Source organism: Morone saxatilis, unplaced genomic scaffold (genome assembly GCF_004916995.1).
Source record: "Morone saxatilis isolate NCDOM2014 unplaced genomic scaffold, NCSU_SB_2.0 Contig10, whole genome shotgun sequence".
In the NCBI taxonomy this organism is placed as follows: domain Eukaryota; kingdom Metazoa; phylum Chordata; class Actinopteri; family Moronidae; genus Morone; species Morone saxatilis.
In genome coordinates, this window is record NW_023339652.1 from 13,452,296 (window position 1) to 13,476,969 (window position 24,674).

At 43.6% G+C, this 24,674-nt stretch overlaps 5 protein-coding genes across 7 annotated transcripts in view; 2 read left to right on the top strand and 3 right to left on the bottom strand.

The window, feature by feature from the left end:
* The window catches only part of celsr1a (cadherin EGF LAG seven-pass G-type receptor 1a), an 87,728-nt gene extending 76,712 nt beyond the window's left edge, over nucleotides 1–11,016 (bottom strand). For all 3 annotated transcript variants that reach the window (XM_035673781.1, XM_035673798.1, XM_035673789.1), the window contains exon 1: nucleotides 7,309–11,016. In XM_035673781.1, the coding sequence (XP_035529674.1) occupies nucleotides 7,309–10,867 (3,559 nt within the window). In that variant the 5' untranslated portion in view covers nucleotides 10,868–11,016. The remainder of the gene's footprint in view (nucleotides 1–7,308) is intronic.
* Nucleotides 11,017–13,006: 1,990 nt separating this feature from the next.
* trmu (tRNA 5-methylaminomethyl-2-thiouridylate methyltransferase) lies at nucleotides 13,007–17,540 on the bottom strand. The gene is made up of 11 exons (XM_035673823.1): nucleotides 17,327–17,540; nucleotides 16,500–16,665; nucleotides 16,297–16,403; nucleotides 16,055–16,177; nucleotides 15,749–15,921; nucleotides 15,568–15,621; nucleotides 15,378–15,444; nucleotides 15,072–15,172; nucleotides 14,732–14,876; nucleotides 14,548–14,630; nucleotides 13,007–14,419 (listed from the first exon to the last, which is right to left on the bottom strand). The coding sequence occupies exons 1-11, from the start codon at nucleotides 17,406–17,408 to the stop codon at nucleotides 14,270–14,272; spliced, it is 1,251 nt and encodes a 416-aa protein (XP_035529716.1). The 5' UTR covers nucleotides 17,409–17,540; the 3' UTR covers nucleotides 13,007–14,269.
* srr (serine racemase) lies at nucleotides 17,524–20,179 on the top strand. The gene is made up of 7 exons (XM_035673834.1): nucleotides 17,524–17,658; nucleotides 18,076–18,253; nucleotides 18,347–18,528; nucleotides 18,608–18,738; nucleotides 18,858–19,006; nucleotides 19,110–19,199; nucleotides 19,505–20,179. Exons 2-7 carry the CDS (start codon nucleotides 18,076–18,078, stop codon nucleotides 19,744–19,746), a joined length of 972 nt encoding a protein of 323 aa, XP_035529727.1. The 5' UTR covers nucleotides 17,524–17,658; the 3' UTR covers nucleotides 19,747–20,179.
* Nucleotides 20,180–20,439: 260 nt separating this feature from the next.
* tprkb (Tp53rk binding protein) lies at nucleotides 20,440–21,776 on the bottom strand. Its single transcript, XM_035673846.1, has 4 exons — nucleotides 21,537–21,776; nucleotides 21,206–21,328; nucleotides 20,766–20,942; nucleotides 20,440–20,568 (listed from the first exon to the last, which is right to left on the bottom strand). Exons 1-4 carry the CDS (start codon nucleotides 21,675–21,677, stop codon nucleotides 20,482–20,484), a joined length of 528 nt encoding a protein of 175 aa, XP_035529739.1. The 5' UTR covers nucleotides 21,678–21,776; the 3' UTR covers nucleotides 20,440–20,481.
* Nucleotides 21,777–21,836: 60 nt separating this feature from the next.
* Nucleotides 21,837–24,668, top strand: alg10 (ALG10 alpha-1,2-mannosyltransferase). The gene is made up of 3 exons (XM_035673812.1): nucleotides 21,837–22,333; nucleotides 23,099–23,296; nucleotides 23,380–24,668. Exons 1-3 carry the CDS (start codon nucleotides 22,169–22,171, stop codon nucleotides 24,439–24,441), a joined length of 1,425 nt encoding a protein of 474 aa, XP_035529705.1. The 5' UTR covers nucleotides 21,837–22,168; the 3' UTR covers nucleotides 24,442–24,668.
* Nucleotides 24,669–24,674: the final 6 nt, after the last annotated feature.

The following is a 24,674-nucleotide window of genomic DNA, read 5'->3' on the forward strand; positions in this document are numbered from 1 at the left end:
CATGTAAGATCACACATCACAAGGAAAAAGAAAAGAAAGCTTCAAGCCCCCGCTGAATACCCCCACCTTTATCTTACCCGGGCCCAAAACATAGGTGTTTGCAAACAAACAACCCCCCCTTTGAAATCCCCACTGCAAACACATCATGGGAAGACACTTCACTCTCTAGCTTGTTCTCCACCCAGCGACAGAAACTTGCACAATGCTTAGAGAGATTTCCTGCTGGAAACAAAACACCGATCTTGAGGAACCAGTGCGTGGATTAAGAGTGTGGGAGGAAAGATGGCTCGAGTAGCAAAAAGTGGACAGATTTGGCAGATACTGACAATGTCAAACAAACTGAGATAAAATATGTAACTCTGCTGCCAAGGAGTGAAAAACTACTGTCTCTCATGAGTATTTCATAAATGAAACGTCTTCCCGTATCTTTCAGGTCAAACAAAATCATTTTCCCACAAGGTGAGGGAGGCAGGTTGCATCCTTCTCACAGGCAGTGACGGCATCAGCAGACAGCCTTGGATCCTTAAACATCCCTCATCTCTCTAGCCTGTAATTGAGTGTTCAGACATCAGTGGAGTCGAACAGTGACCAGTCCTGATCCCCTGGTATTTACACTTCAAACTCTAGACTACAGCCTGGAGGCGCACACACACACACACAGATCCAAACATTACAGCCCGCTGCTGTGAATGTACAAGATTAAGCATGAATGTGATTCCTTTCTCGCTCATTGAACACACAAACAGAGACATGGAGACATGAACACTGTTATTACACCTGCACAGGTTGGCTTCTCTACCCTGCCTTGGGACAAGAGCGCATCATGAGATTCAACTAAGTTTTCAATGCTGAAAGAGAAGGTGCAACAAACATTTAGCTGGGAATGGGAATGAATTAATGGGAATGAATGCTTTGGACTCTGAGAAAGTTTGTGTGTTAGCAGAAAGATGCCACTTACAGCCTTCTCTCTTGGAAAACGGCCAACCTTTTTATTTCAGTTAAAATGAATTCAACTGCAGGTTAGGCTACAGGCTATACATTTTTTTAGCAGTCTAAATTACAAAAAAGTGGCCACATTTTATGGACGTTGATCAATGCAGGATAAACGCTTTCCATGAGGTTTGACTTGAGACCAAAATAAGTATAAAAGACCAAGACTCTACAGCCATGCTAGTAGCCATGTGACGCTTTCATTTCACACAGCAAAATTAAAGTGCTAAATGCACTAAATGCTAACATCGTGGTGTTGAGAGTGGCACATGCGCAGGCCGATCGGGTAGAGAGTACAGCTCAGGGTACTGACAAGTCTTACAATAACAATTATAACATGTGTTTAGCAGGTATAACGTTTACCATGTTTAGCGTGTTAGCATGCTTATATTATATTTAACAATTAGCACTACACACAACATATATCTAAGGCTGATGATGAGGTCTTTCATTTTGCAGTTATTTATTCATAAACAAAAGTGTTGGAAAAGTTAAAATGTTGACCAAAGTGCTGGATCGACCCACTAACGCTGTCACACCTAGAGCGGTGCCGCTAGCAGGGCTAAATAACATATATCACGTCTGGCAGGTATACGCACACATGCACACACTTAAAAAGATGGACAGATGCAGACAGGCATGCAGACAGATGAAGAAAGCCAGAAGGACAGTAATCTAATAAGTTTCTGTAACCACTCAGGACAGATTTAGCTTCAGCAACCACGTGGCAGGAGAGGCAGCGCTCTCCAGGCACATGGTCAAGAAATGGGTGCATTCTTAAGAAAAGCACAGAGACAAAGGAAGACATGAAGAAAGACAATAAGAATGAAATCGAGAGGAAAAGAACAGGGAGATAGAAGAAGGGAGGACACTGAGGGGAATATGGTGAGGGGCAAAGTCTAAAGCCAGGGTTGTGTGATATCTTAGGAATGAATGGGATCTCCCAATATCAGTTACTGAGAGTGCCAAGCCTGGGAATGGCAGCATATCTCACACACACATACTGCAGGAAAACATATGAGCTGCTGCAGCACCAACTCCTGCACTCCATGCAGACTCTGCAGCTCCTTGAAAGGACTAAACCACACACGCGCACTTGTGTTTGCAGTTGTTCCCCTATTCCTCTGCTGATATTGACTTTACGTTGCTTGATAGTAAGGTTGTACTCAGCTGATACAACGAACACTAGTTTAAAAACAGACAAAAAAAATGGGAAGCACGTAAAAAATCCAATTACAGCCACACAGACAACATCTCCACTCTACACATGCACTCCTTATTCCTACGGCTCCCTCTTTCTGCCCCATCCATCAGGTTGAGAGGTCAAAAGTCTTGTGTAGGCAAGTACAGGGTCATTTCTTACGGCTGAGTGTGTGTTTAAAACCCCATGTCCTGCTTTGATCTCAGAGGGGAAAGGTCACGTGTCATCACTGTCTGCGCATCATAGCCACACCTGTGCTCAAGTGAGGAGTCACATTTCTCTTGTCAAAATACCAGACGCGTGACAGTTACCTGGACAAATAGACGGGAACAGAAGCCTGACAGGAAGACATTTGTCCCTTGACTCACACAGGTCACACAGTCATTTGTCTTTCCCAGTACACGTTCCTGTGTCCTTCATGACATGTGTGACAAACTATTTTATGGTCAAATAATGATTTGAAACCAAAAGAATGCTAAGGACAGGGGATGGAGACAGAACTGGGGAAGATTTTTTTCCTCTTTGCTCAAGAGCATGAATGAAAAGCCACAAAAGTCATACGGAGAGCAATGCATCACGCCCAATACTCTACCATGAATTGCACAAGTCTAATTGTGCCTCATAATAGAGGAACAATTACACTTCTCATTCTTTATAAATGATGAAGCGGTGGTTTTTACAGGAATGTTTTTAAGTGGCCTGTCTGTGGAAGTTCAACGGGTACATCAGCAGATTGTATTCTGGTTATCAAAGGCTAAAGCTCTTGTGTCACAGTAGAAATCTAATTATGTATATTGAGAGAGGGAGGAGAGAGAGGGAGCAGAGAAAGTGTGTGTTAGAGGGGGTGGGTGGACGAGAACAGAAATGTTAAAAAGCTGAGCTACGCAACTCCTCCAACAGGATTAAGAGCCAAACCAAAGGCATGGAAGCTCAGCAAAAGCCCCATGGGGAAAAGAGAGGGAGGACAGGGAGGAGGTGGGAGGGGGCGGGTGTGTGTGTGTGTATGGGTGCGTGTAGCAGCATGCCGTCCCGCTCACCTAGGGTAAGAAAGAAGATCAGAGCCAGTGTGGAAAAAGACGATTTAGCATCAATCACTCATAATCATTTAAGCAACAATCTGCTATGCTGTATCACTGAATGATATGACACAACTCCACCTATAGCCAGTCCCTGCAAGCTTTGCCATTTTAAACCCCACCTATCAGGTAGATGCTACCCGGAAAAAAAAAAACTCCAGTGCACATTAGTCGATTCCTTTTGCATATCAGGAAGCAAACAGGAGAATGTGGCGGTTACACGGACCAATAAGCTAGCAGCGGTGACTTCTAACAGAACTGATCCACCGCCTTCCTGCTCTGACAGACACGTGAATTAACACACTCTCGGAAGGAAGACGCGTTACCACAGACTTCATCCTCCATGCACGTCAAATCATCACTTTGACAATGAATGCTTGTGGTGTAGCCGCATCAAGTCGGATGGGTTCCTTGGGATCGATTTAGGTTTCTGTAAAGACAGACTTTCCCAAAGGTACAAAGTCCAATCAAGTATGACTAAAATAAAGCCTTCCTTTTCATCACCACGTTAGGAAATCACTAATTATCTAGATAGCTGACAGCCGAGGCAGAACACAGGGTAAATCTTGGCTTTAGATGGTGGGTCTGACTGTCAGTTCTGGCAATCATCCAGCTGGTTTGAGAGTCTTACTATGTAGTAACTACAGTAACAAATTAACAAAATTGTGATTTGTGTTTCCTGTGTACAACTGTAGGCAGTTGATTTGTAAGAAATCACAGACCTGTCACTGACTGAATAGACCTTAGTGACAAAGCAATAGTTAACACCTGTTAAAGTCATATAAGAAAATACAGTAAAGAAAGCCAAGGCGCACTACACTGAAATACTGTACAACTCCTGCTTTGTGACGGTCAGAAATTGACAGATACTGATCTTTTAGAAAGCAGAGTGAAAACCCCAAAGGTTTTAAGTGAAATTTGACAAGCTATGATAAGACGCTCTTACAATGAGAACACCTAGCCCTTAGCTATCAAACTAGGGAGGTACCGTCTCTCACACATAAGTACAGGGGGAGAGAGAACGAAGACAGATAGGACAGTGTTGTGGCTAGCAGAGTGTGTTAAGCGAGTGTATCTCGGGAGAGTTATCAGGGCATTCTTGTGTTTCAGCAGCGGGCTAGAGAAACATTCTCAAGCCTTCTGTTCGCCACTGTAAAAGCACCTGTGCACCTCTTTCATAGATTCAAAGGAGAGCCTTGTTTAGAAGGCTGTAAGGAAAAAAATGTGTCACTCTTTTTGACAGATGGCAACCTCTTCATCTCTACTTTGCCGTGGGCCCTCTACAGCCGAGGCGGATCAATGCTCACTGTGATACATAAACAATGTTTTTGTTCCATTGATCAGGCATAATAATCAGGGTTAAGTAGGCAAGACAGAGCTAATGCACTCAGATCAATCTCATCACCCATGGATGGAGGATGTCCATGCTGATGTGAGCAGAGATGATGAGCTGATGGGGATGATGTTAGACTACCACACTAAGAGAAAACCAAACCCAATCCAAACGGGGTCTCGAACCAGAACCATGTGGAAGTGAAGACCTCAGGATCAGACAGTGACAGAGAAAGGGTCAAAACAACCGGAGAATAAAACTAAATACTGAATTAAAGAGCGATAGATACACAACCAGAGTATTGGTTCTTGGTGCTTGTTAATGTGCTGTTCACTCACCAATCCCCTCAAGCCTTCCTCCCCCCGAGAGACCGGGGTTAAAAGGTCAAGACATCCGTGGTGATGGTTACCTAACACTTGACATCAGTGTGAGCCACCAGGTTTGGAGTATGTGCATCTGTTTAATTGTGAATGAACACATGCTAACTTATATATGTGTGTGTGCGTGTGTGTGTGTGTGCGCGCATATGACTACAACTAATAAAGTGGTCCAGTCCCCTTTGGGACCATCATGAGGTACTGTTGTCAGGGATACCGCAAGAGCTGTCAGCTGTTATTGACAAACATGAATGCAGTGGCAGTGAATGAGGGCTGTAAAGGCCTGAAACTATTGTGGTCAGTCGCTGCCACCTCAGATGCTCTGCAGGTCGTCTATAACAGCAATAAAGCACTTAAAAAAGGACAGTCTCTCTTTTGTCTGAGAGAAAGACAAGGCACAAGTCCTTCAGCAAAAAGACTGTTAGAGAAAATAGAGAGACGTCTGGGGAAAGCCTCCCACCGCCTGAAGGACCACGGTATGATGCTGCAGGTTTAAGTCCAGCTAAAGACTGTGTATATATTATCCTATCAATGTTTCAATCACTGACCAAAAGAGGGGGAAATGCCACTGATTCTCTGCATTCTTTCTAGTCGTCATAACAAAAACAACAACAACAACCCAAGGCTGACAGTTTTACAGTTAAAATAACCATAAATATGATTAGATTGATGGACTGGGAATGTGGGATTGCTGTGGTGCAGCCTATCCTCAAAAGCTGGATCCACATAAGCAAGCTATCATAATAATTAAAAATAAATCCATATGTAAATTTGGCTTCAGTATACGATCCTTTGCAGAGGGTAGATGCTGTATCTTGTATGTAATTCCTAGTTTTAACAATGCATCGTGCTATACTATCTTTTCCTCTCAGGCTCTTATGGTCACTGTGATTGGTCCCTTGAGTTGGACTGAATGCAAATCTCCTGATTATCTAATAAGTAACTGGAGGAAATGTGGAATTATGAGTTAAAGGATGTGATCCGCAGCGTGGTTCCTGAAAAAAAGAATGTGACTGCTCACAACTGGCGATGATGGATGTGGCTGTCCTTTGCAGAGTGGGTGGGGCGTAGGTCAGTTGTTTGTGAGCTCCCCTTGGCCGTTTTGATCCCCAATAATATCTTGATGGTTAAGTCATTTAATTTTTGTAATATATAACTGGTGGCTTCCTGGGAGATCATTCCCAAAGAGAAGAAGAAAGAAACAACAATCGCGAATGATGCAGAACGAAAAAGAAGAAGAAGGAAGATCAAGAAGTTTGTGAGTCAGCTTGTCAATAGGGATCATGGTGTTATTCTGTCATGGTATAGATTTATCATGACCTGTCAACTGCGTCTGATTAATCACGAGTGCTTTTCTGTGTTCGTGTTGTGTGTTGTGGTGTGTAGTAGTGTGTGTGTGGTAAGAGTGGTGTGTTGTGTGTGTGTGCCTCTACTGTAGCCGTTACTCTACCAGTTTAGGTGTGAATGTCCAAGTGTTTGCATTTGTGTAATCTTTAACTTGAAAGAACAAAGTCTGCTTCTGTAGTGGAAAGAAAGCAACTTAACACAAATTCTTTCTGCATGACCTTGTAATATGAACTCACAAGCCTTGAGATCCAAACCTGTGTTACAGAAAGCTCAGTTTATCTCCCCACAAAACAAAACTCTGGATCTAAAACTTCTCTTTCATTCAAAATGGAGGTAGTTCCACATGTGAACTTGTAAAAACTAACCTGTTAAAACTATACAAAGTAAGGAAAGCTACTCTGGTGAAATCCAGGTAGACATCTTGCCACAAGATGCTCATAAAACTCAGTGCAGCACACCTACAACAGGCCAAAAGCCTTCAGCCTCTGCACTTCAAAGGGTGCATGCTTTGCTCTGAGGGAGGGAAATAATGCAAATGCACATGCCTGCACTATACGCATGTGTGCGTTCCTACTTGTGTGAGAAACCCACATCTGCAACAACAAAGTGGCTTGGTTATGAGGGTGCCCTTCTAATAGCACATTTTTATTACCTCAACCAACCACTTACACACAATACATTTATCAGTCAAACTGCACAAAAGCAGCACAACCGGATCCTTCATAGAGCCTGCAGCAAACACTTACTGAACATACAGTCAATACCACAGCTGAAACCTGCCCTCAGTCTCTATTCAACAGAAAATTCTATATTGACTCAGCAGTGTGATGATACATCACACATGGTGACTTAAATTTCCTTCTTTAACACATTTTATCACCTTGTTTGCATGCACTGACACATGTAAATGCCATTAAAAAAAAAATTTTCCTCTTTAAAATAACAGCTTGAAAATAAGATTAGATTTCAGATTTTTTTTCTTACCTGAGACAGAAACGGTCATGGGTGCTTCCAGGGGCCTGTCATTGTCCAGGTCCCTGCTCAACCTCAGATCCCCGGTGTCCTCATTCAGCAGCAGCAGACTGAGCTCATTTCCAGATTCAAACTTGTACCGTAGCTTATCCGACACATCTGGGTCATGAGCCGGTACCTTTCCTATTATTCCTGATGGAAAACTGTTCGACTTGTTGGTGACATAGTTGTTGAAAATAATCTCAAAGTTCTGCAGCACCGGCTCATTGTCATTCATGTCTACAAGGCGGATGTGCACAGTGGCCCGACTCACTAGAGGTGCTGAGGTGGCCTGGACCACGATGACATACTCTGTTTTAGTCTCATAGTCCAGGTCTGTGAGCGCAGTGAGGTCACCGTTAAAAATGTCTAGCTGGAAAACTTCTGGAATATTCCCTTCCACAATCTGATACATGATCTGAGCATTGGTGCCCTCATCGGGGTCGGTGGCAGAGATTCTCGCCACGACGGACCCCACCGGGCTGTTCTCCTTCACGTCAATGAACAGCTCGTCCTTCTCAAACACTGGAGCATTGTCATTTATGTCTTGGACGACCACATGAATGGGAACAGCTGCTTTCAGAGGCGGAACCCCCCTATCCACAGCAAAAGCCTTCAGATTGTAAACAGGAACGTTTTCCCGGTCCAGTTTGCGAGCTGTTCTGATGATACCAGAGTACGGCTCTATGAAGAAATCCCCATCTCCATCATCGCCACCCTGGAACGTATAGCTCAACCTGCCATTTGAGCCAGAATCTCTATCTGAAGCAGAGATCTGGAGAACGCTGGTGTAGACAGGTGCATCTTCAAATACAGTCCCCTGGTACATATCCCTAAGAAACTGAGGAGTATTATCATTGGCATCTTGGATTATAATCTCCACATAGGTGGTATCAGATTTCTGAGGGATGCCATTGTCTCTGGCAATAATGGCTAATGTGTAGGAGGCCTGGTCTTCATAGTCAATCTCCATTTGTGTTGTGATGGCACCTGTGTCTGGGTCTATTTTAAACTGAGGAACATTGTCTTCCATCAAGTACGTAATGCGAGCATTTTCCCCCGTGTCTTCGTCAGTCGCACTGATAATCGCCACAGTGGAGCCCACAGGTTTTTCTTCACTCAGCATCACCTGGTAGTTTGCACTTTGGAAGACGGGCCGGTGCGTGTTGGCATCTGTCACATTGATGAACACCTGAGCAGTGTCGTAGCGTGTTCCATCGCTGGCCGTGACTGTCAGGACGTACTGGCGTTCCTGCTTGTAGTCCAAAGGGAGGGCTAAGGTGATGAGGCCACCGCCACTCTGGCTAGTGATGGCAAAGCGGTTCCTGGTGTTGCCGCTGGATATCTGATAGGTCACCACACTGTTGACATCCCTATCCACAGCAGTCACTGTCAGTACGCTGGTTCCCACGACAGCATCTTCATTGATCTTCAGTGAGTATGTCTTCTCTGTAAATGTGGGTACGTTGTCATTCACATCAAGCACTGTGATGCTGACGCTGGCAGAGGAGGACATCACAGGTATCCCATGATCTCTCGCCTCCACGCCAAAGGTGTAGAAGTCAGTGGTCTCCCTGTCAAGCTCTTCACTCACTGTAATCCAGCCTGTGCTGTTGTTGATGGTGAAAGGAAAACCAGGCGTGGTGTCAGTTAACCGATATTCCAAACGGGCGTTTTCTCCTGAATCACCATCAATTGCTTGAATATGGATCACAGAGTAACCAATGGCCACATTTTCCAACACAGTAGCCTGGAAAGGTGTGCTGACAAACATGGGGGCATTGTCGTTCACATCCACCACCTGCACCACCACCATCCCTGTGCCATTTATCAGAGGAGGCCTGCCACCATCCTGAGCCTTAATCCTCAAATTATACTCCCGAATCATCTCATAGTCTAGAGGGTTGATGACATCAATCACACCGGTGGGAGAGTGAATGTAGAACTGGCCCTTAACATTGCCACTGATGATGCTGTAATGAACTTTGGCATTGTTTCCCTCATCTCTGTCTGTAGCTTCCACCTGGATGACTTTGGTGTTGACTGCCACATTCTCTGGGACCTGTACAACATACCTCTTTTCACTGAACTGTGGGTAGTTGTCATTCTCATCCTCCACAGAGATGTTGACAGTGGCGGTGGCACTGCGGGGACCTGGGTCTTTGCCCTGGTCATTGGCCTCAACTATCAGCTGGTACTTGGCCCGGGTCTCCCTGTCAGGCCGCTCTCTGATCCTCACCAGGCCATTGCGGGAGTCGATTTCAAACACAGAGTTAACTCCATCGCCGTTGACAATTTTATAAATCATGTTGGCGTTGGAGGGAGCGTCCCCATCAGTGGCCCGGATTGTCATCACTTCAAACCCCACTTCGACATTCTCCCGGATGCTAACACGGTATTCAGTTTGCTCAAACACCGGGCTGTGGTCATTGGTGTCACTCACAGTGACAGTGAGGTAAGAGGTGGCAGATCTTTTGGGGGAGCCGTTGTCAATTACAGTGACTTTGAAAACATGTGTGTCTTTGACTTCTCTGTCTAGTGACTGGACGGTTGTGATGCTCCCTGTCTGAGAGTCAATGTCAAAAAAGTCATTGGACCTGCTGTCAAACAAGGCTTCCATGCTGTACTCCAGCCTCCCTGCGTCTCCATCATCCGGGTCAGTGGCTTTCAGGGTGATAACCCGCGTGCCCGCAGGCTCATTCTCGGGCACAGACACTTGATAGTTGGGGAGCTGGAACTGGGGAGGCGAGTTCGCCTGTCGCTTACCCCTGTGGATCAATTTGCCAGACTTTCTCTGGGTGGTTTCCGAGAAGGATCCATGTTGTTTAGGCACTTTTACGAGCTTAAGACTGAGCTGCACGGAGAGCCTGCCGCCCGGAGAGCTATGCAACGCACAGTGCAAATTCACCTCGGGCTGTCCTCTGTGATCATGACATAAGTCACTGGCCAGGAACAGATCCCCATGCCTGAACATTGCACTCAACTGTCGTCCGACACACATGCTGTCCATAAAGGTAGTGTTCCGCGTAAAGGTGGGCAAAAGTTCTGTGACATTCAAAAGCAACTTACCTGCGGGTAAGCAGGAAGTTGCCTCCAGCTTTGAAAGGTGTTTAATGTGAATGTCTGGCTTACCTGTCGCTTTCTTTCTCTTGTATTTAATAAAACAGTCCTGGCCGTGGACAAACACATTAAACTGTGTCAGAATAACGTCCCCAGATGTTGAAGAACCTGTTCTGAAATAAACAGGCGCCGGGTTCCTCGGTGTGTGCGCACACTGAACTTTGTGGGACAGACGGATAACTCCATCGTGCCTCTCAACCTGGAAAAAGCTTTGAATGAATTTAGTGGATAAAGTCCTGTCAATTTTATAAGTCCAGCCAGGGCCGAGCGATAGGTTTGCCAGAAGTGTCCCGGGCTGTAAAGTCTCTGAAAGGTGCATCTCCAAACATCCCGCAAGCGGCACGCTGAACAGGACACAAACCCAAATCCAATACATCGATAGCTCCATGCTTTTAAACTTGCCAAATCCCATTCAACTTCATCGAAACTCCTCTGCAAACACATTAACTCTCCCTCTCCCAGCACAGCGTTTTGCTTTTATCCCTCATTGTGAAGTTTTAACGTGGAAAAAGACGCTCGGTATCCATAGTATGAGCGTATCCACAGCGCGCAGCGGCTGCGTTAACCCACACTGAGTTTAAAATGAGTACAAAATGGCTCCGTGGCTCTCCTCCGCCTCCTCCTCCTCCTCCTCTCCTCCTCAGAGCCTTATTACCATAAACCTGCTGTGCCCCCCCTCTGGGACGCTTTCACAGGGGGGCTTTTTTTTTTCTCATGGAGATTTAGGAAGTGGCTCTGACCGGGTGACCAATGCGCGCAAGTGCATTGTTATTACAATAGGGTGAGAGATGGGTAAAATTCCTAATGCGTGTCTGAGTGTCGCTCCCTCCTCAACTTTTGTTTGTTGGAGTAGTTGTAAGCATCGATGGCACATTGTGAAAGAGACATTCCAAAATAGTTGAATTAAGACCTGAAGTTCACAAGTTTGAGAAACTGAATTGAGTTTTTCAGCCAATTCTGACAATTTAAATCAGCTCCTACTCATCTGTTAATGTAAAACTAAAACTGATTGTAATAAACCAAAATGATCAAAAAGACAATTATAACCCTTGTTAATCAATATATTATTCATATATGGTTCTTGGTGAGTTGTTGAATGGTCATTAGTAATAATTTTAGGATAACATTATGTTTCACAAAATAAGCCTGGCTTCTTCTGGATAAGTTTGAAAAACTAATGATAAAAATATGATATACCGTTTTGTTATTTACTAATTTGTCATGTTTTGGGTTTAATTTTCCCTTAAGAAAAGATTGCATAATGGTATAATCAACAAAACCTATTTGTTTATTTCTTACTATTATCAGTGTTGTTTGAGCCTTGGTCTTTTTTCTGTTTTCTGATCACATTTGTGTATTTTCTCCCCACAAGAAAACCAGTTTTAAGCTGACAGATGACAAACAGGGAAACTTTTCAAAAATGACCAAACATGAAATTCCTTCTGGGAAAACAGACAATATGATAACATGGAATGAAGTTGTATAATTAGGCTAGGACGTGACAGTCATTAGGATTCATTAGGATATACAGCATGTTGTTGTGTACAAAACAATGCTGACTCCAGAATAAGTTCAACCTGGAGGTTAATCTTGTACAATAGCGCCCCCTTGTGGATCAATAACAGTAGAACAACCAATGCATGACTACATTGTGTATTTTTTAAGTATACAATGACTCTGGAAAGATTATTTCAGTATACAGGCCAGTAGAAACAAGTCAACACATCACTTATTAGATTTATTCACTCATATGTAAAAGTATTTACAGTTTGTAGTTCAGGAAGAACTCATGTTCTACGACCTACACTCCTGAGCAAAATTTAAAGACCGGGGGGGGGGGCAACGTACACATGGAGGAAGTCCCACTATCCTCCTGGAAACACTCGCATCAAGCATGCCTAAACGAATTTTTGAAGTGATCAACAACAACGGTGGGGCTACTCACTACTGAGTCCTTTTTTGACACTTTTAGTTCTGTTTTGGGGTTTTTTTGGGCTATGGTCTTAAACTTTTGATCAGCTGATGAACAGTTGGAGTTTTAGATGCCATTTTAAATTAAATTGTCCTTACTTTTTTTGTCTCTTAGTCCTGTTTCTTCTTTTTTCTTTTAAGCTCTACTTACAACCTGGATATGTTCCACCAGCACAAAATGCAAATACTTGTAATTTTTCTCCCGGTCTTAAGATTTTGTTCAGGAGTGTACAACAATGCTATCTGAAGAGAAATTTTCAATCAAATTTTCTTATAGGATTGTTTAAAACAACAAATTATTCAAATATGTAAATTTCAAAATATGGAGTGACAGTATAAAACAATTTAATTGTCTTTTCAATTGTTTAGAACAACTGAACCAACTGGCTAAAATAACCCATAACACCATATTCTGGTTATTTTGAATATTATTTTAATTGCAGCTGTTTGTTAACTTGGCATGATTTTAGAAAAATAATTTCTCCTATGTTCACCATTAACTGGCTTTTCAACACAACTTCTCCTCAGAGGAGAAAACTGAATAACACAAACAAACAACAAAAGGGCGCAGAGTTTCTACTTATGTATTAAAGTATTAATTTAATTTATCAAAACACATGGTATGACAATCGTTCAAAGAACCAAGTAGAGTACTGTAGGTTTGCAGTTGGCACAGAGGCAGGGTGAACATCAGTGACATTCAACCAAGATCAAGGATGGGAGGGAAATTCATGGAAAACATAAGCATCCTTAGAGCTGACAGGAAGAGCTACAGTAAATGACAAGTTTAAATCCCATCATACTGAAGAGAATATCATTGTCACTTTCATTCACAGTCAAGAGCGCCAAATAATTGTGCCATACTCATACATATCTCTAGTGGACATGAGTAGTTAATCCTGCTTAGAGTCAGATCCCACAGAACCTCCTATGCCTCGGTTAATCCTGGGTCGCTCACAGGTTTCCTACCATTATAATATAGAAAACAACATTAAAAGGGTTGAGACTAACAGTCTTAAAAAGTCCTTGAAAAAGACCACAGGTCATAACAATGAGTACAGACTGTATGAAGACAAAAACTCTCAAACTTAAAAGTTTGAGTTGAGGGATTGTTTTATTTACTGAACCATTTTAGAGCTGGATACTTTAAAAAATTTGATTTTGGTTTCTGGTATTAAAACTCCAGTTCCAAAGGATAACCACAGTTCTGGCAATTATCCTCCAGCGTGTCTCAGAAAATACATCCAGCACTTCTTAAATATATAAACCAGATCAACTACACGATATCTCAAAGACTTACGTCAAAGTGCAGGTATTCTTTACAATGCATGGCAAACAATAACAGCAGCTCTGATGTTATCATGAATGTTCAATGGAGAATCTGTTGAGCATAAATAATGGTAACCGGTAAATTATAAGTAGAAACAGACATTTGGTGGTGTCATCTAATCAGTGATGTTTGACGTGTAATAGCGAATAGTCGGAAAATCTTTTCAAAATGAGGTTAATGTTACTTATCAAACCATCTTATCACCATTTAGTCTCCACTCCAAAACACACGTAGGCTTGGATGCAGATGGTTTATTTGAGCAGCTAGCAGATTGCCTCATAGTATCGAATCCCAAATACTAAAAACAGTATGGAAATCCACCCTTTTTCCCCTTGTGTTATTAATACTGTTGACACGTCGAAGTTTAAAAACAACCAAGTACCGCCTCCAACAAGGCCTCCAGAACAGGCACTGTGTCTCAAAGCCCAGTCTAAGAGGCATTTTCTTTTGTATGGACAGGGTGATCTACCGGACAGAGCTCATTTCCACCACGACCGGGCTGTGAGGTCAGTCTCAGCTGGCTGGTTCGGGGGTCTGCTGCTGCTTGAGCTGCGCCGCTGCTAACAACCGCTCTCTGCCCTGCTGGAGTGTGTATTCACTGGGCCCCAGCTGGACAATCTTCCCACTACCCAGACACTCGTCACCTTTGTAGAGCACAGCAAACTGGGGGAGAAATGGAAAGACAGGCAAAATACACTTATACTTCTACACACAATCACATTCCTTTCTCATACTGTAGGTTTTAAGTGTTAAATTATAACTGGTGTTACACTGTATTCTGTATCTCTTACCTGTCCAGGTGTGAGAGCCCTTAATGGCTGTGAGAGTGAGATCCACACGGAGCCGTTCATGTTCAGCGTCACCGTACAGGGAACTGGAAAGCACAGTGTTTTTCTTGTTCAGCAAATAATGTGCTCTCTGCATTTCACTACTTCTCACGGATCAATGTGCAGGCACTGACAACTCCAAACTCACCGAGTGGCATCTGGTGGATGAAGCGGAAATGACACTCCATCATCTGAGTCCTGGCTAGTTCAGCAGGCGGGTCAACTGCTATCCAGTGGAAGCGGTCGGTCCGCAACGTGTCACGGAAAAGAGACGGGTGATTGGTAGTTGGAGCCTGATTGGTGAGAAATTTAAGGACTGAAGTACCAGCAAAGACACAAAATACAGTGGCTTGGGAAAATATGTTAAGAAGGAAATTAATTCACAAAAAAACTTTTAACTTCTGAATCATACTATGCTGTATCGTTTCAGAGGAGACAGAAGACAAGGAGGATGCTTCCACTTTAACAACAGAGACAGACTTTCTCACCACAAACACATCTCCAGTAGTGATGTCTTTGTCCACCACAAACAAGGCGTCTTTCTGCCCTCCTATCCTCGCCCTCTGGCCCAGTGTCAGAGTGAACCAGCCTGGACGGACAGGAGGTACACCGTGAGTTGTTTAAAATGTTGTAAGGACACAAATTTAGAGGATAGAGTGGACGGCAAAGTGGAAAAGGGTCATTTAAAGTTGTTTGTTTTAATTGGCCTTACGTATTGAGAGCCATTACATTCTGTTTGTATAACAGTGACACAGCAGCTCTTCATTTTGTCAGAGAACCAACCATAAACACACCTTTGTGTGTTCCCACGACCGTCCCGTCCTCGATGGAGACAAAGTTCCCAGGTTTAGGTTCCAGATACTGAAAACAGAAAGAAATCAGTACAGGTTTAAATGTATCTCTTTATAAATGAAAGCTAAAAATAAAAATAAAGAAAACAAGCTGAATCAGCCAAATTAAGTGGAACATATACTTAAATCTTACCTCCAAAATAAAGTTTTCAAAGTTTCTCTCTCCAATGAAGCAGATGCCCATGCTCTGGAAAGACATTAACACAGTTTACTCTCAGCATATTATAAATGATATAATTATTTCGGCTCTCCTGATGTAATACGACGTGAATAAATGTCTTTCTTTATGAGTGTGTGTGTGTGTGTGTGGCTACCTCTTTCCTCTTCAGCACATGGTGAAACCCCGCCTCAGCAGCAATCTTTTTGACAAAATCTTTGGTAAGTCCAGCCAGTGGGAACAGGGTTTGTCGCAAGGCATCCTGGGAGATCTGACTGAGGAAGAAGGTTTGGTCTTTGACGAGATCTGCTCCCTTACACAACCTCACCGCTGGACAGACGGGAGAGAAAAAAAGGTTGTTAAGGCAGTCAGAGGGACTGATCTTAAAGCCCGTGCTGCGTTCACTGCCAGTAGAGAAGGTGAAACATTAAACTAAGGGGGGGGACAAGAGCAAAACTCTCACGATTTCTAATCTCAAATCGATCTCTGAAGAGAGAGGTAGGCGGGGCTGTGTACGTCTGTTGGAAAACCTCTTCATCTTCCTGTGATGTCCTGGCGTAGTGGCCTGTTGCCATGGCATCAGCACCTTATAGTCAACAACAGCACTAATTAAAAGTCGCATTTAACAAAATGTATTGTGCCAATGTCAAATGCTTAATAATATATAATAATATGTGAGCGTCCGACCACATTGTGATTACATACCCAGTGTGTCGACAGCGTACTTGTGGAAATGGTTGAACTTGATGTGCTTGTTACACATTATATCTGGGTTTGGGGTCCTGCCCTTCTCATATTCCTTCAATAGGTTACTGAAAGTGGCAAAAGACAGATGTAACACTCACGTTGAAGAGTTCTTAAGTGAAAACATGTTTACTATGATTCGTGCACGGCAGCCCCACAAATACCTGAACACTTCGTGCCAGTACTCTTTGACATAAGACACTTGGTGGAAGGGGATGTCCAGGATCTGACACACTCTGAAAGCGTCCTCACAGTCTTTCTCTGCAGTGCACACCCCCTTCTCATCCTGCAAGTCCCAGTTCTTCATAAAGACTCCTGTTACACTATAACCTGCACATGGAAGAGACAATAATAACAATGTGATGTGAGTGTGCTGGCACATTCGGTAACAGACGCAGAACGTGTTGGATTTAGGCCTGTTATAATAATTATCGACTTATTGCGTAATATATACGATATGTAATTATTGCCTGTCACGATATCGACTTACTGTTTGGGAATTTAACCAACATTTTAGCTAATATTTTAGGTTTCGCCTAGCATTACTATATTGTCTTTTAAGGAAGGAATGACTCGACAGCCAACCATTGTGCCAAATGGTTTATATTTATTTAAGAGTCAATTTTCTTTATTGTTTCACTTGTATGGTTACATGTATGTTTTCTTTATCAAGGACGTTTTAATATTTGTTTATAGTTCAATTCAAATGTCTGAATATTAAATTAAAAGTGAATTGCACTTTGAAAGGGTGTACTTACATTACTATGCTTATTTGATCAGTGGCTAAAATAATAACCTTAAAATGACAATAACATTGTTCATCGCAATGATTTCTGGGACAGTACATCATGTAACAAAAACAGCTGGCAGGCCTACTTGGATTTAAATATTCAGAATAATAATAGCTTCTTATTGAGGTAGAGAGGTTTCAATTAGGAGCTGTTGTGAATGAGCTCAGGTGTGTTTCAGTCTGTCAGTCGGTTCTTCTCACCTCTTCTCTTCAGTAGCAGCGCAGCCACAGAGCTGTCAACGCCGCCGGACATGGCGCACACGACGTGTCTCATAAAACCCATGGCTTCACCGTCTCCTCCTGTCTATGAATGCTAGTGTTTCTGGTTTCACTCAGAAAAGTCACCTCGCTGCTCTCCATTGCCACTTTCAGCCGCAGCCATGTTTGAGGGCCGTTTGATAATAACGTCCGACCAGAAACACGTTTCAAACTGGAACCACGACGCTGGTGGGAGCCGCAAAGAATGTAACACTGTAAACATCACGGAGCTGTGACTCTTTAAAGTTAGAGAAAAAACAAAAACAAATGCTAAGGTTAGTGGGGAATGAGCCTAATGCACTAAATATATCTGTATGGTTAACTTAACGAGTCTTTTGTAAAAAGCTGGTTTTGTAATTAGCTCTTGTTCATAAATCTGTAACTGTGCGTGGACTGCTCACATGTCCAGTATCAACAGAGCAGCTAAAATATATTTTACTATATATTTTTATATTATAAGTAGCTTATTATATTAGTATTTACAATATTATTCGCATTTTGTACAGAAAATGAAGTTAGGGTTAGTGTCCAGGGCTGATTTGACTTCATATAAAAAACAATAACACAAAAAATACTTATACAAAATATATAGTGCTTGTTATTACCATGAATTAATTAAATGCATGTTTTTCAAATCAGCCTACACAGCATAAATGTATTCCTGATATTAAACTGTGTTTTTTCTGACACAGATGGGAGAGGTGTCTGCAGACGCCGTCACCCTGGATCTGCTGAGAGACGCCAGGGAGACGGTGAGAAGCAGCCCGCTGGGTGTTATCAACACTCCCACAATCCCCTGGTGCCAGACGACCCTGCCTCTCAACATCCACTGCAACATCCACATCAAACTGGAGAACATGCAGAGAACTGGTTAGAGGAAACCCCCTTTGATTCACATCACACACCCACACCTTGCAGCCCTCTCAGTTATCACTTAAGAATTGTGTTACATTTGATTGACAGGGTCGTTTAAGATCAGAGGGGTGGCCAATCAGTTTGCCAGGAGACCGAAGGGTGGTCATTTTGTCACCATGTCTGCCGGGAACTATGGGAAGTCTTTTGCATACGCCTCAAAACACTATGGGTCAAAGGGGAAGGTGGTGATGCCGGAAACTGCCCCAGTGTCCAGATCCATCCTCATACAGGTCAGAGGACACAGACAGATTCAAATCCCTCCGGCTGCTTAGGTACACTTTGTGAAGAAAGTCTCATTCTCGTCCTCAGAGTTTTGGGGTGGAGGTGGAGCGTGTTCCTACCTCCTGTCTGATGAATGTGGTTAACCGCAGTGTTCAGGAGGACAATATGACCTTCCTGCACTCCTATGATGACCTGGATCTAATAGCAGGACACGCCAGGTACAATCAGGGCCAACTGTGAATTTGGGATTATTTAAATTCCAGGTTTTTTTTTTAATATGCTCGTTCATTTTAAAACTACCAGTATTTAAAATGACAGTCTAAACCTGTGTGTCCAGTCTTGGCATGGAGGTGCTGGAGGTGATGCCTGAGCCCGACGTGGTGGTGGTGTGCTGTGGTGGAGGGGGCCTGCTGGCCGGTGTAGCTGCTGCCATCAAACTGTCAGGCTGTGACAAGACCAGAATCTACGGTGTGGAACCAGAGGGAGGTAAAACTAAAGAGGAGTAGGAGCGTCACCTAGCTCCACACACCACACATCCCAGCAAGCTCAGCGAACTTGTTGTGACTTTGTGTTTTCTGTTTGAACTCAGCTTGTACCATGTACAAAAGTTTCATTGAGAAGAAGCCAGTGGGCATGGACGCCAAGAGCATCGCCTCGGGACTTGCGCCACCTTTTGCAGGTATTATTCAAACTGTTTCTTATATTTCTCTTCCCTGCTTTAAATTAGACCTCTTGTTGGTCTGTTCTTAACCTACAAAGACTGTAGTTTTTCTGGTCAAATAGAGGAAGAAAAAGGCATAATTCACCACAAAATTATAATTTTTCTACACAGAGAACAGACAAAAAGTTCTCCCTTGTTTCCATTTATGGTCACATTTTTCCAAAAATCCAGTTCCCACAAGCAAACAGAAGGGTTTTGTTTTGGTGATTGAAGAACTGAACGCTTTTTTATTTTGCATCTCTCTCCTTTTCTTTGCATCCCAGGCACACTGCCCTTCGAGCTGTGTCGGCGTTACGTGGAGGGGATCGTCCTTATAAACGACGAGGAGATCCAGGCGGCGGTGTCCACCCTCTACAGGTCGGGACTCGTGGTGGAGCCGTCGGGCTCCGCAGCGTTCGCCGCCATCGTTAGCAACAAGATACCCGAGCTGGAGGGGAAGAACGTGGTGTGCATCCTCAGCGGCGGGAACATCGGAAAAGACGAGCTTGCCAACTTCCCAGACTGACAAATATTCACAATTGTAATGTGACTTTTCTCACACGTCTCAGCCAATACTTTGCTTTTTCTTTTGTGTCTTCATAGTGTAACATGCTGTGAAGATGTAAAAACATTCAGGTCTATCAAAGTAATTTCAGTGCCGGGTCACTCAAAGGTGATTTTAAAGAACACAGCCAAGATGTTTAAGACAACCAGTATTTAATATTCTCTTCTGAGGCTGACGAGGTTTGAATGAAATTTGGCTCAACTCTGAATCTTTCATATCAGTGTTGTGGCTGCAGACTTTACATCACTGTCCTCTGCTGTCAGAAAATGTGAGCCCACCATCAACTGACAGAGACAAAAATAACTGTAACGTACTGTAAAGGTTTAAAGGAAAGACTGAGAAGCATGAAAAGTTGCTGAGGGAAGCTGATGCTAAATAAAGTGTTGTGACTTCCCTAACTGCCTCTCAAACTTTTTCCACAACTGTCAGTCTAACAGTTGTATAGTAAACTCAAGTAGGACCAAAAACAAATAAAGTCCCTGAAAAGATGTGTGAAAAATAAGCTAGATGTACATAAACTGTGATAAAAGCGTTGATTTGAGTTTGCGTGGAATGCACAAAAGACCATGTTTGCAGTTTTGGCACTTAACAACGTGGTGGAATAACATCTACAGCAGAAAATCCACATCTCACATGAAAAAAGGCAACCACTTCTTTTTTTTAAAGTCCTGTTCTGGTCCTTTTTTCCTGTTGTAGCTACATGACATCTTTGGTGCCCATCCTGCATACAACTGCGTCCAGCAGAGTCCCACACTTCTCCTCCTGGGGAGTGACTTTATACAGCTGAAACAAAGTCAAAAAAAAAGGAAAGATTAACAGAAATTCTACTGAAATCCATTTTTATGAGTAGGTGTCAGGTCCATCAAAAAAGCAGACATCACATTTTTACTTATAACTCATTGCTTCCAGCTAATGGCTTAACACACAGATACTCATTTGCAGGGAGTGAGTCACGTAAAATGAAAGCAGAGACGGATAACCTTTTTGATTTTTGCCTGGTCTGACAGCGAGGAAACATCCTCCACTGGAATCTGCCGTCCCTTCACCCTGGCTGTGATATCTGACAGAAACTGGGACTCCTCTTCGCTGTGAACCAGGACCACCAGGACGGAGTCATCGCCATCTGAGATCCCAAACCTTTTAAACGCCTCTGAGATCTGTATTAGGGAGGGCATACACACAGGATTCATTTCGGTTTCCATCTTATTCATGTACATTGTGGCTGTCTAGCTGATGCTCCCATGCAGAGTGTGAGCGCAACAAAAAGGAATACATTCCCATTTCTAGATACAGTGGCTAATAGTGCAGTTACCATTAGTTAGGAGAGCAAAGGCTGAAAGCTACAAATGTCCCTGCATGAACAAAAAGAAGCATTTTCAGATGAACGATACAAAGAACATGAACTCTTTTGGTTACTTACATTATTAGTAGGTGACAGGTTGAAGATTATTTCTGAGTATAAACTTCTTGTCTTCATTTTTCCACTTTTCTGTAAGTTAACAGCCTTGTTGGCAGCTACCAGCACTTGGAAAGGATCCACCAGCTGTAAAAGGAAAATAAAGTCTGATGGTGACTGAAGCTGCAGTTTCTTTAAAACCTTTAACTTCCCATTTACTAAAAAAGATGTGAGCAAGTGTAGAGGCAAGGCAGGGAAGTAATACCATTGTTAGCTCACAGATATTCACAATAATATGATTTAAGTGCATAACAGTGTGATAAAACGTTGCTAAAGCTGAGGGGAAATATCTCACCATCGTTGGGTTGATCAAGGCACCGTTTATTTTACCCGCTACCGCACTCTGTCTCAATTCTGCGGCATTTTTGACCTCCTTAAAAAGCATCTGAGTCACCCTGCGGTCGGGAAAAAGCTCTAATTCATGAGTTAAATGCATGTTGACTAATTCTTTCACGAACTATGAAGAAATTGAGATGAACCGCGCTTCACCTGAACGTCCGTACACGAGGGGAACCATAACACGGTGACACCGCTCCGGAGGAAAGTTCCTATTTAGGACAAAACTTTTCCACACAATCATAGAAAACGATACTTAAAGCATTATCTTTTAAAAAAAAACACATCATACGTATAAATATGGTGGGTACTATTTGAAAGACATTTGATGCTAAACTATTTAGCTTAACGCAGGAACTAATAAAAATACTAGAGTTTCCATACCGGGCATGTTTCCGAAGCGGACCGCCAGCTGTCAAAAATAAACACTCATCCGTTTATTAAAAGTGGACAGGAGTTGAAGCAGTTTCCACCCGACCTGAGCTTTACAGTGCTTTTAATACGCGATTACAGTCGTTATGCGGAGTACACAACACAACAACAGCAGCAGCTAGCTTTTGACCTCCATTCACTTCTGCATCGTCGTCAAACATGGAGAAATTTGAAGGCTACATCTTCACTGCTCTCTGCAGCACCAACTTTCTGATATCCTGCCTGCTTTTCTCCAGAGTCACTCGGGAGCAAAGGGAGCCGTACATGGACGAGATTTTCCACGTCCCACAAGCTCAGAAATACTGCCACGGAAAATTCAACGAGGTAAAATGTCTTTCTGGAAGAGAGCGAGTCCCTCGTTGTTGTTTAGCGGATTAAGGTTAGCTAACAGCGGGGCTTTTGTCATTTAACATCCCGTGGCAGCTTGTGGAGCTTTTAATCTCTAGATATATCTCCTTTATAGACTGGCATTAATGCAGATATGTGGCTAAAAGGACTGTAGTATATAGATGTAGAGGAGAGGAGATTAAAGGAGCATCATCATCGGTTATAAAGAGTTTTATTTTCGTGTTATTTCAGTGTTTCCTGTTAGTTTCTTATCTTACTTACAGTTATAGCATGACATTATAGTATAGAACATGTTAAAAATAAAAAAATAAAAGCAAGATAAACTTTAGGAAAGTGTTCGATGTAATGTGGAGTATATTCCTTTAAAAACAGCAAACATATATATTATATTCTGTATAATGATTTTTAGTTCCCAATGGGTCAAACTCCAAAAAATAAAAGATCCTCTACTTCCCATAATGCCACTTGATAGTCTCTCTTTTGTAGGATGCTCCCTGTCTAGTAAACACCATGTCCTTCGACCCCAAGACCTCTTTGTCCCCAGTTTGTAACACAAAAAAAATGTGTCATCTCCTAGCCCGAGCAGAGACAACTCTTATGACATCACTATGACATCACTATGACATCATCAGGGTTACTTTCTTGGCCACACACAATGTCGTACATCTGTTTTCACATCTATTTGAACGTGTCCTCGTGTAAAACGCGCGTGTCTTTAACGTGGTTTTGACCCCTGTGCAGTGGGACCCAATGATCACCACTCTCCCAGGCCTTTACCTCGTCTCTGTGGGAGTCATCAAGCCTGTGGTGTGGCTTGCTGACCTGACAGGCGCGGTGGTGTGTTCCACGGCCATGCTGCGCTTCATCAACCTGCTGTTCAACTGCGGCAACCTTTACCTGCTCTATCTGCTCATCTGCAAACTGCACCTCAGGGAGAAGGTATTTCCAGATGAGGAAGATAATCATGCATGATTTTGTTTGTGATTTTCTTGTCTCCTGACATCACGTTTCCGCTCTTCCAGACGCGAACAACCTCCCGCCGAGTCCTCTCAGCGCTGTCTCTGTCGACCTTCCCCGTGCTCTACTTCTTCAACTTCCTCTACTACACCGACGCCGGCTCTACTTTCTTCATCCTCTTCACCTACCTGATGACGCTCTACGGCTGCCACAAGGCCTCGGCGTTCCTCGGCGTGTGCTCCGTGCTCTTCCGCCAGACCAACATCATCTGGGTGGCGTTCTGCGCGGGCACCTTGGTGGCCGCCAAAATGGACGAGGTCTGGAGGTTGGAGCACACGAAGAAGAGGGATGAGAAGTCTCCTCCGTCCCAGGTGCCTCTGTCGTTCAGTGGAGCTAAGAAAGTGGTGCTTTTCACGCTGGAGTTCCTCACGTCACCCAGTCACGTGAAGGCGGTGCTGCTGGTGGCGTGGCCGTACGCGGCGGTCGGCGTGGGCTTCCTGGTGTTCGTGGTGCTGAACGATGGGATCGTGGTGGGTGACAGGACGAGCCACGAGGCCTGCCTCAACTTCCCCCAACTCTTCTATTTCTTCTCCTTCGCCCTCTTCTTCTCCCTCCCTGTCTCACTTTGCTACCACCGCGTTCTTCGCTTCCTCCACGCTCTGAAAAGACAGCCTTTGTTCTTCCTCTTCATCACGGGCGTCTCCTTGCTCCTGGTGTGGAAGTTCACGTTCGTCCACAGGTACCTCCTGGCAGATAACCGCCATTTCCCCTTCTACGTCTGGAACAGGCTCTTCCAGAGGCACGAGCTGGTGCGCTTCCTCCTCGTCCCCGCGTACGTGTTTGCAGGGTGGAACTTCCTGGACTCCTTCAAGTCGCGCTCGCTGTTCTGGAGTTTGGCGTTCCTGGCGTGCCTCCTGGCTGCCACAGTGCCCCAGAAACTGTTGGAGTTCCGGTACTTCATCGTCCCCTACCTGATGTACCGCCTGCACATGCCTCTCCCCTCTCTTCCCAGACTCACCGTGGAGTTCCTTCTGTACACGGCGGTCAACGCTGCCACACTTTACATCTTCATCAGTAAGACCTTCCACTGGCCGGACAGCACGGCCACTCAGAGGTTCATGTGGTGAACTAAAGAGAAGTTCCCGGACTCAAACAGGGTGTTAGTCTTAAAAGAGAATCACAATAACACGTGACATCTCAAAAATCTAAGAAAACATCCCAGTAACAGGCAAAAATGGCTCATGCTTTCACTGCTATAGCTTACACTGAGAATTATTATTGGTAGTTGTAATGTGACAATAGAAAACATTTTAATACTGAGTTTGATGTCAAAGGTTGAGTTATATATATATATATATAT

What these genes read in the sequence shown, in the direction of transcription:
- trmu (XM_035673823.1), bottom strand. Translation starts at nt 17,408, where the DNA reads ATGGGTTTTATGAGACACGTCGTGTGCGCCATGTCCGGCGGCGTTGAC. An exon ending in TCGATTTGAGATTAGAAATC is followed by an intron (nt 15,922 to 16,054) that starts GTGAGAGTTTTG and finishes CCGTCTGTCCAG; the next exon opens with CGGTGAGGTTGTGTAAGGGA. An exon ending in ATGTGCTGAAGAGGAAAGAG is followed by an intron (nt 15,622 to 15,748) that starts GTAGCCACACAC and finishes ATGTCTTTCCAG; the next exon opens with AGCATGGGCATCTGCTTCAT.
- alg10 (XM_035673812.1), top strand. Translation starts at nt 22,169, where the DNA reads ATGGAGAAATTTGAAGGCTACATCTTCACTGCTCTCTGCAGCACCAAC. An exon ending in GCCACGGAAAATTCAACGAG is followed by an intron (nt 22,334 to 23,098) that starts GTAAAATGTCTT and finishes ACCCCTGTGCAG; the next exon opens with TGGGACCCAATGATCACCAC. An exon ending in AACTGCACCTCAGGGAGAAG is followed by an intron (nt 23,297 to 23,379) that starts GTATTTCCAGAT and finishes CCGCTCTTCCAG; the next exon opens with ACGCGAACAACCTCCCGCCG.
- tprkb (XM_035673846.1), bottom strand. Translation starts at nt 21,677, where the DNA reads ATGCATTTAACTCATGAATTAGAGCTTTTTCCCGACCGCAGGGTGACT. An exon ending in CCTTGATCAACCCAACGATG is followed by an intron (nt 21,329 to 21,536) that starts GTGAGATATTTC and finishes TTCCTTTTACAG; the next exon opens with CTGGTGGATCCTTTCCAAGT. An exon ending in ACCTGTCACCTACTAATAAT is followed by an intron (nt 20,943 to 21,205) that starts GTAAGTAACCAA and finishes TCCCTAATACAG; the next exon opens with ATCTCAGAGGCGTTTAAAAG.
- srr (XM_035673834.1), top strand. Translation starts at nt 18,076, where the DNA reads ATGGGAGAGGTGTCTGCAGACGCCGTCACCCTGGATCTGCTGAGAGAC. An exon ending in GGAGAACATGCAGAGAACTG is followed by an intron (nt 18,254 to 18,346) that starts GTTAGAGGAAAC and finishes TTTGATTGACAG; the next exon opens with GGTCGTTTAAGATCAGAGGG. An exon ending in CCAGATCCATCCTCATACAG is followed by an intron (nt 18,529 to 18,607) that starts GTCAGAGGACAC and finishes TCTCGTCCTCAG; the next exon opens with AGTTTTGGGGTGGAGGTGGA.